Genomic DNA, 10,450 nt, shown 5'->3' with positions numbered 1-10,450 from the left:
GTGCGGAACCGGCCTAGGGAACGTTAGGAGTGTGAGGGACACTGACACAGGGGAGTGCAGGAGGTCTCCACGTCCCCGCTCCCTATTGCAGGGCCCACCGTTGTAACTGTCTTCCCTTCCCCCGTGTCTTGTTGTTTTAGTTACCGGCCTGCAGGTTGTGTCACACAGGACAGTTACACGTGCCGTGTCTTGTTGTTTTAGTTACCGGCCTGCGGGTGGTGTCACATAGGACGGGTCCACGTGACAGCCTCCTGAGGTCTGATGTTTCTAGCTCTGTCCCTGCATGTTCAGCTAAGTGAGAAACTGGGTCTGAGCAGAAAAAGTAAATTAATGTGCATGCAAAATGTAATTGCATATGAACACATGACCTTTACACAGAGAAAACCAAAAGCAAAACACAAAACAAATATCCTGGAATAAAAAAGTAAAAAAATATATTGCAAAAATTGCATGAAGGTAGTAATAATAGTAATAATAAGGGTATTTAGTTAACATAATTTTGATCAAAATAATGTAGAAGCCATCCCGCCACGTCACGGCAACCCTTGTGGGACAGTCCTAACTCTTGTATTTAAAACCTTTCCACTTGTCAAGTGACGTAAATGTGAACAAGGACAGAGGGACTGAACCACCAGTAATAGTATAGGCCAGACAGGATGGATTTTCCAACTCAGAAACAGGGCGGTCACACCCTTATATGCACAGAATGCACAATGAAACAAATGAGAAACTGGGTCTGAGCAGAAAAAGTAAATTAATGTGCATGCAAAATGTAATTGCATATGAACACATGACCTTTACACAGAGAAAACCAAAAGCAAAACACAAAACAAATATCCTGGAATAAAAAAGTAAAAAAATATATTGCAAAAATTGCATGAAGGTAGTAATAATAGTAATAATAAGGGTATTTAGTTAACATAATTTTGATCAAAATAATGTAGAAGCCATCCCGCCACGTCACGGCAACCCTTGTGGGACAGTCCTAACTCTTGTATTTAAAACCTTTCCACTTGTCAAGTGACGTAAATGTGAACAAGGACAGAGGGACTGAACCACCAGTAATAGTATAGGCCAGACAGGATGGATTTTCCAACTCAGAAACAGGGCGGTCACACCCTTATATGCACAGAATGCACAATGAAACAAATGAGAAACTGGGTCTGAGCAGAAAAAGTAAGCTGTGTTCATTTGCTATTCTGTTTGCATTTGATCTGGTTTTGTCTATCTCAGTTTTGTGCGGGTCAGCCAGCTCCGGCTGGGGCTGTGCTGAATCACCGTCCAAATGTTACTGCTTGTGCCAGTTTGTTTTTGTCCCTTATTAGATTGGCCTCTTTTTGCTCTGCTTTGAGAATATACCAGAGTGCTGATATAGTCGGCAAAGTCGTGTGACTTCAGTGTTTTTGCATCAGACGTGTTGGACTTTTTGTAGGTTTTTTTGCGTGATTGCAGACAGCGTCTTTCTTTTCCTGTCCTGTCTAGTCAGTGTGGGCCCCATCATTTGCTCATTCTATTTTCCTGCCTGCGCTTGAGTTTTCATCTTGTCTCATTGACAATATATGTTTGGGGGCTATCTATTCCTTTGGGGTCAGCTCTGGGGCAGCTTAGATTTCACCTTTCTTGCTTTAGGCTTAGTTATCTCTCCGGCTGTGCCGAGGCATCTAGGATCATCGTAGGTACGCTGCACGGCTACTGCTAGTTGTGTAGATGGGATCAGGGGTCTACAATCTGCTTAGTTACCAACCTCTCTGGTTTTCTGTAGCTTAGCTTGGGCCTGCTCTCCTCCTCGGTGACCCAATCATATCACACCTCTATTGGATCTGAAAACTCTCTCCAGTCCAATAACTTGTATGTTATTAGTTTGGCCAGAATGGTGGGCCAAAAAGTGGCCTTTGCTCAAATCACTAGAAGCCAGATTGATACAGGAAAGATGTATATCTTAGCCATTAAAAGGTATCAACCACTGAGGACTCTCAATTCTGAATATTTTTCTTAGAAGCCAGATTGATAGTTGAAAAATGTTTTTGCACCCTACATCGCAACTCTTGAGATGTCTGGCCAACATAAAGATGTTGACAGGGGCAAATTAAAACGTATATCACACAAGCAGTTTGACAGTTGATGTATGATTTAAGCTTGTGTCTTGTACCATCAACCAAATTAGTGAAAAAATCCCTGGTGGAACTCATATGGGGACAGCTTCTGCACTTTTTGGTATTGATGAAGGGATATCATTGGCGATGCCTTTTCTATATTGTCATCAGCTATTGTTCCTGTCTATGGTTCACAGGCCCTTGTTGGCTTACATTATACACGTGGGGTCTTGGTTTTTTGTATGGTTTATTCCATGGCGGGACAGGTGATGTAGATTGGCTCATGGGGCTTAGGGGTCCTCATTGGCTCATGGGGACGCATACATGCATTTATTTCTTCATATGGATTCCTTGGGATAGACCAGGGTCATGGACAGATAACCAGAGAGGTAAGATACCAGGCTCAAAATTATGAGGTCCAGAATAAATGTTTGAATAATTTCTTATGTACTGATGTGTATTTTTGTAGCTATTTAAATGTATGAATATTTTTAACCATGTTAATTTTATGTATATTTTATTCTAATTGTTTAAATGAAAATAATTCTAAGCTCAAACTTCCCTGCGTGAGGAGCTCAATATATATCTGACTTGGTTTTAATTAGGTAGAAATATATCGATTGTAACCAGAACCTGGGAAATTTTGGGATATTACAGACCCGCTTTTTAGTTTGACATATGTTAAATCTACTGATCTCAAGGAACAACTGCCGATAATAATATATGCTATTCACCATAAATACTGGACGTGAAGCACCATGTATCTTATCAATGGTATCTAATGGAGCAGAAGCTATCCTCCAGGAACAACAGACCAATATAGTATATGTCATGTCCGCCATGTCTGTCATGTCCGTCATGTCTGTTTTGCCTCATGACCCCTGGAGCGGTGTGCACGCGCATCTCATGTCTGCTATCCTATATGTTCTCTAGAGCAGTGTGCACACTCACCTCATGTCTGTTGAGCTGCGGGATGCCTGCATTTCTGCTCTGCCTTCTGTGATCGTCTCGTCATGTCTAGAACCCCTGATCATGTGTCCTTCCTATGTTCCAGCAGAGGCTGGATCTGCAATCATCTCTGCATGTCTGGAATTCTGATCATGTGACCTGCCTAGGTTTCAGCGCTTGTTCTGCAATCATTCCTGCTTGTCTGGAATCCTGATCATGTGACTGCTCCCTGTGATCCTGGAGGACCTGAACTGGAAGTACTTCCCTGGTCCTGACCCGGAAGTGGAGATGCTATGCCCTATATCAGACCGCTCCTTCCTATGCTCAGGGCCTGAGTATTGTGTTGCTTCCCTGCATGGCTGCTTGGTCTGCTGGGTCGCTCCCTCTATTCTGTGCCCGTGCACTCTGCCCTGTCGTGCGTCTCTGCACACGCTCCGTGCTCGTACTCTGCCTCTTGTCTCGTGCCATGTCTTGTGTTGTCTCTCGTGCCATGTTTGTCCTTGCCTTGCTTTGCTTTGTAGTACTTCCGCGGTTCTCTGTCTTAGTCTGTTTTGCTATGTCTCGCCTTAGCTATTCTTTGACTTGTAGTCCTTCCTCTGTTCTCTGCCTTGCCTGTTTCGCTATGTCTGGCCTTTGCTATTCTGAGCCTTGTAGTACTTCTCATGTTTCTTCTTTCTGCCTGGTTTTCCGTACTCTGTCCTATGGTGCTCTCTTGGGCTTCGGCCTACGCTCCGCTCGCTCTGTCCTGGCTCTGTCTGTGCCTATGTTCCGCTCCGTGTTCCGTACCTTGTCTTGCCTTGTTTCTTGCCTTGTCCTTGTTTTGAACCCCGGCGTGGGTTCCCCTTGGCTGTCTCCTGTGCCGTGCTAAGTGCCTCGTGTTTGAGTACAGCCGTGTGCACTGGCCAGTGAGGCGTGCCTCCTGCGTGGCTCCTTGCACGTGTCCTGCCCTGAACTCTGGCGTGGCTCCTAGCACGCACCCTGCCTTGAACCCTAACCCTGGCGTGCCCTCCGCACGCGCAGGACTCTGCCTTGAACCCTGACCTTGGCGTGACTCTACACACGCACTCTGTCTTGTACCTTGTGCTTTGGCGTGTCTCTACACACGCACTGTCTTGTACCTTGTGCTTTGGCGTGTCTCTACACACGCACCCTGTCTCGTTTTGTGAACCCTGGCGTGTCCCCTACACACGCACCTTGCTTTGCACCTCACTTTGAACACTGGCGTGTCCCCTACACACGCACCTTGCCTTGAACCCTGGTGTGTCCCCTACACATGCACCTTGCCTTGGACCTTGGCGTGTTCCCTAACATGCACCATGCCTGGATATCTGTCGTGCCTCCTTGCCTGAACCCTGGTTTGCCTGCCGGATGCCCGGAACCTGCCGATGGCTGCCAGAGATCATAAGCTGGATGACTGCGGCCTGATGTCCGGAGCAGTTGTCCGCAGCCTGATGCCTTGATCATGTCGATTGTTGCCAGCGGTCCGGAGTCCAATGCCATTGTGCCTTTACCTGTACCTAGGCGTGCCACCTGGCACGTACTATGCTATAGACCTTGGCGTGCCCACGCGCGCACCTTGCACGTTTTGCTTGTTTTCACATTTGCACTGAATGTGATCCTGAAGATCTTAATGAAGATACCTTGCACTCACCTCTTGTCTTGTCTTGTTTCCTGCTTGTCCCTGGTCGTCAGACACTCCCATAGTGTCCCCCTGAGCCGTCCGTCTGGTCCCAGCAGTCGTGGTGGCTCACCCCCTTGGTCTTGCCCCTGACACTCCCTGTATGGTGGATTCTCATAAGGTAAGCTCGCCCTCGGTGGGTGGGTACCATGACCCAGAGGGTCCACTCAAAAAATGGGCTCAGCAGAAACTGAGTCCGTCACAGTATATCATTAATCTGCAGATAGTTTATCACTATAGTCGGATGGTAGATATATATCTAGATGGCAAAAGATGGCTAGGGGGAAAGGGTGAGTATGGAAGATGGGGAATTGTGGCCAGGGAGAGAGCACAGTAGGTGCTCATCCGTACTGATTCTACTGGCAAGAATCTTCTTATTGGAGAGAAAGAAGGGGGAACTAAAATATATTTGATCATATATATTATATTTATAACTAATTTATAACTCACTTGCTGATTGTCTCTCTTAGGCCAGACACATCCACACAATCACAGGGAGTGAGTGTGTGAAGACAAAATAGTATTGTGACCCGGTCACTGCTTCACATAGAGTCTTCATTGCTAGTGCACAAATCAAGAAGCAGGAGAACGTGGCGAACCCCACAATGTCCACATACCAAAGAGGCATACGCAGACAAGACAGGTCTATAAAGATGATTACATTACCCAGAGGCGCTCTTTTAAGCACGTTTCGCTTGTAATGCTTCCTCAGAAACCCCATTTTGTTGTGAATGAAATTTATTGGTTATTTTAAATGTTTGTGGAAATACAAAAACTGAAAAGTGGGGCATGCAATATTATTCGGCCCCTATAACTTAATACTTTGCTGCGCCACCTTTTGCTGTGATTACAGCTGCAAGTCGCTTGGGGTATGTCTCTATCAGTTTTGTACATCGAGAGACTGAAATTCTTGCCCATTCTTCCTTGGCAAACAGCTCGAGCTCAATGAGGTTGGATGGAGATCGTTTGTGAACAGCAAGCAGTTTTCAGCTCTTTCCACAGATTCTCGATTGGATTCACGTCTGGACTTTGACTTGACCATTCTAACACCTGTCTGGATATGTTTATTTGTGAACCATTCCATTGTATATTTTGCTTTATGTTTGCAATCATTGTCTTGTTGGAAGACAAATCTCCGTCCCAGTCTCAGATCTTTTGGAGACTCCAACAGGTTTTCTTCAAGAATGGTCCTGTAGTTAGGCTCCATCCATGTTCCCATCAATTTTAACCAGCTTCCCTGTCCCTGCTAAAGAAAAGCAGGCCAAAACCATGATGCTGCCACCATCATGTTTGACAGTGGGGATGGTGTGTTCAGGGTGATGAGCTGTGTTGCCTTTACACCAAACATATCGTTTGGCATTGTTGCCAAAAAGTTCGATTTTGGTTTCATCTGACCAGAGCACCTTCTTCCACATGTTTGGTGTCTCTCCCAGGTGGCTTGTTGCAAACTTTAAATGACACTTTTTATGGATATCTTTGAGAAATGGCTTTCTTCTTGCCACTCTTCCATAAAGGCCAGATTAGTGCAGTGTACGACTGATTGTTGTCCTATGGACAGACTGTCCCACCTCAGCTGTAGATCTCTGCAGTTCATCCAGAGTGATCATGGGCCTCTTGGCTGCATCTGTGATCAGTCTTCTCCTTGTTTGAGATGAAAGTTTAGAGGGACCGCTGGGTCTTGGTAGATTTGCAGTGGTATGATACTCCTTCCATTTCAATATGTGCTCCTTGGGATGTTTAAAGTTTTGGAAATCATTTTGTATCCAAATCCAGCTGTAAACTTCTCCACAATAGTATCACGGACCTGCCTGTTGTGTTCCATGGTCTTCATGATGCTCTCTGTGCTTCAAACAGAATCGTGAGACTATCACAGAGCAGGTGCATTTATACGGAGACTTGATTACACACAGGTGGATTATATTTATCATCATTAGTCTTTTAGGACAACATTGGATTATTCAGAGATCCACAATGAACTTCTGAAGTGAGTTTGCTGCACTGAAAGTAAAGGGGCCAAATAATATTGCACGTCCCACTTTACAGTTTTTGAATTTCCACAAAAATTTAAAATAACCAATAAATTTCGGTCAACTTCACAATTGTGTCCCACTTGTTGGTGATTCTCCACCAAAAATTTACATTTGGTATCTTTATGTTTGAAGCATGATATGTGGGAAAAGGTTGAAAAGTTCCAGGGAGCTGAATACTTTCGCGAGACGCTGTAATTGTTATACTTCTTCCATATGGTCTTTCCACTTACAATTATATATATGTAAAGGATTTATCTAAACTATACTTTGGGAAAGATTTAGATACGTTTTATATACATACCTGATGATTTTTCTATGCATAATCTCTTCTTTTTACATTTTTTTATGTGTTTTGTTGAAATAAATATTTCATACTGACATTCTGTTTATGGGAGTAACGTTTGTAGGCTATGTTGTTGTTTTCTACTACTGAATATATGGAGGACCTCATTTGGGCTTTTTATATATATATATATATATGGTTAGACAAACAAACTACATAGAGCGGCAAAAGGTGTATACATGATAACCTCATACTGCAGGGAAGACATGTATTCTAGAATACTAAAGAAAGTGATAATACAAAATGACAATATTTAGGAGTATTTCACCAAACTCCATTACAATCCATAAATCTCCATGTCCCTTTTATCTAATGTCATTACTCACATAACTCTTCACATATTGACTACTGTATTGTCCTCATCACAGACACTACTTACTACCGTATGACACCATTATTTACTCTCACAATGCCCTGCAGCTACTCCTATTAACTTTTGTGTATGCCAACCATACCTGCTAATGGCTCTGATGTCATTTTATGTCTCCATTCTGGCTAGAGCTCCCATAAGGTCATCTCATTAGCTGCAAAGTTAGTTAGCGAATGTTTTTCCAAGATGGCAGCTCAGTCTGACATGGCTGTTCAATATATTTAGTACTTATCATTCTCGCACAATGAGTGTTTTTATTGTAACATGGCCAAACATGAGGAATGACAAGGGGTTGTCCTAGTAGTGGTCAAAACCTTTAAGAAGATACAATTTTGAGTTAAAATATTTCCAACATTTTGAACATGAAAAAAGCTTCTCCCCGTATGACTTCCCTGATATTTTTTAGGAGTTGATTTCGGTAGAAAACATTTCCCACATTAAGAATATGATACAGGTTTCTCCCCTGTGTGAGTTTTTTGGTGACTAAGAAGAGATGATTTCTTCACAAAACATTTCCCACATTCTGAACAGGAAAAAGGCTTCTCCCCTGTGTGAGTTCTTTGGTGCTTAAACAAATATGATTTACAGTTAAAACATTTCCCACATTCTGAGCAGGAAAAAGGCTTCTCCCCTGTGTGAGTTCTATGGTGATGAACTAAACCTGATTTCTGATTAAAACATTTCCCACATTCTGAACAGGCAAAAGGCTTCTCCTCTGTATGAGTTCTATGGTGAGTAACCAAATCTGATTTCTGATTAAAACATTTCCCACATTCTGAACAGGGAAAAGGCTTCTCCCCTGTGTGAGTTCTAAGGTGATTAACAAGATGACATTTCTGGTTAAAACATTTCCCACATTCTGAACATGAAAAACGTTTCTCCCCTGTGTGAGTTCTTTGGTGCTTAACACAATCTGATTTATTGCTAAAACATTTCCCACATTCTGAACAGGAAAAAGGCTTCTCCCCCGTGTGAGTTCTCTGGTGATTAACACAATCTGATTTATTGCTAAAACATTTCCCACATTCTGAACAGGAAAATGGCTTCTCCCCTGTGTGAGTTCTCTGGTGATTAACACAATCTGATTTACTGCTAAAACATTTCCCACATTCTGAACAGGAAAAAGGCTTCTCCCCTGTGTGAGTTCTGTGGTGCCTAACCAAATCTGATTTCTGCCTAAAACATTTCCCACATTCTGAACATGAATATGGCTTCATTCCTGTATGAATTCTCTTATGTGTAACAAGATATGAATTCTGAGAAAAGCATTTCCCACATTCTGAACAGGAAAAAGGCTTCTCCCCTGTGTGAGTTCTCTGGTGCTTAACACAATTTGATTTCTGGCTAAAACCTTTCCCACATTCTGAACATGAATATGGCTTCTCTGCTGTGTGAATTCTCTCATGTGCAACAAGATGTGAATTCTGAGTAAAACATTTCCTACATTCTGAACAGGAAAATCTATTCTCTGTTATGTGAATTTTTTCATGTTTAAGAAAAGTCTTTTCAAGATAACTATTTCCATATTCTGAATATGAAAATGGCTCCTTTCCTTTAGAATCAATTAATTTTTCAATGCTTATATCGTGACTTTGATTTTCCTTAGTAGTTGGTAATGAGCCTAAAGATGGGACCTGTTTCATAGGATCAGATGACAGATCTTGGCTATGAAGGGATGATGGTATATCTGGAGTAATGGCATTAACTTCAATTGGATCCTGTGAGATCTCAAGATAATTACATTTAAAAATAGAAGATGTCAGCGTTCCCTCTGACCTCCTGGTGCAGTCATCTGCTAAAAATAAAACCAATTAATAATTTTGAATAAAATATCCTCAAATTTTATACTTTTGGACATTTCTACTTAAGGCCTCTTTCACACTTCCGTTTTTTACAATCAGTCACAATCCGCCAGGTTTTTAAAAAAAACGGATCCTCAATTTTTTTTTGAGGATCCGTTTTTTTCCCATTGACTTGCATTAATGGCGGATTGTGACGGATTGCTGTCCGTTGCATCCGTTTTTTGAGAGGATCCGCCAAAAGTTGCCGTCCGTCACCATCCTCAAAGATTTCAAAACGGAGCTTGTAACGTTTTTTTCTCTGGCGGATCCTCCAGACACTCATTTAACCCGAAATTCTTTCTGGGTGCCGGACAAAATAAAAAAAAAAAAATTCTCTCTCTCTCTCTCTCTCTCTTCCCCCCCCCCCCCCGGCCAGCGATTCCTTTAAATTTCTTCATTTTCAGGATCCGTCTGAAAACGGATCCTGTGCCATCCATTCACATCAGTTGAGAACGGATCCGCTTGTCCGCCTTTTTGGCGGATTATAACTGATGCAAAAAACTGAAGTGTGAAAGAGGCCTAAGTTGTCCATAGAAAATACAAGCTTTTTAAAAATATTAAATTATTCACCAAGACAATGACAGTTCACAGTCTAATCGAAAGCCTCATAGCATGAACCAGTGCATCATGGTGTTCAATGGTTTGTTCATTCTGCTTCCCAAACATGGAATAAAAAGCCAACAAACAATGTTATATAGGTGAAAATTATACCAATAAAACTTCTACTCATCTCACGGAAACACAAGACACCACTAAGGTCCATCATCTGTCAGAGGAAAACCAAAAGGTTTCCACAATATTTGTGGCTCAAAAGCTCTTGAAAAGCAACATGGCTTCCATAAACCGATCCAGCAATATCCGCTCTCCCAAAGTCAAATATCCACTCTCTTCTGAGCCTTGTAGTGCGCCCAAACCATATTTAGCATCCATATATGTGGCATTACTATAGTGAGAAGAACCCACTTAATTTACGGTGTGTGTCTCCTGGAGCACAATCTGGGCATTATGTGTTGGATAATAAAATGGCAAATGTGCAATTTTCATGTTGCAACATCCAATGTGAGCAAATTTCCGTAAAGTGTCACTACTCCCATAGAATAATTCACTGAGGGTTATAATTTCCATAATGGAGTCACTTTATGGGGAT

At 42.4% G+C, this 10,450-nt stretch overlaps 1 protein-coding gene across 1 annotated transcript; it reads right to left on the bottom strand.

Annotated features, from left to right (window-relative positions):
- Positions 1-7,406: 7,406 nt before the first annotated feature.
- Positions 7,407-9,602, bottom strand: LOC141072517 (uncharacterized). Its single transcript, XM_073559789.1, has one exon. It carries the CDS (start codon positions 9,103-9,105, stop codon positions 7,900-7,902), a length of 1,206 nt encoding a protein of 401 aa, XP_073415890.1. The 5' UTR covers positions 9,106-9,602; the 3' UTR covers positions 7,407-7,899.
- Positions 9,603-10,450: the final 848 nt, after the last annotated feature.

Source organism: Dendrobates tinctorius, unplaced genomic scaffold (genome assembly GCF_039654945.1).
Source record: "Dendrobates tinctorius isolate UK_male_01 unplaced genomic scaffold, ASM3965494v1 ptg000274l, whole genome shotgun sequence".
Classification (NCBI taxonomy): Eukaryota; Metazoa; Chordata; class Amphibia; order Anura; family Dendrobatidae; genus Dendrobates; species Dendrobates tinctorius.
Note: the sequence above shows the minus strand (reverse complement) of the source record. Positions and strands in the feature narration are given on the sequence as shown.

Bases quoted from the DNA above. Each gene is read 5' to 3' on its own strand.
- LOC141072517 (XM_073559789.1), bottom strand. From the start codon at position 9,105: ATGAAACAGGTCCCATCTTTAGGCTCATTACCAACTACTAAGGAAAAT.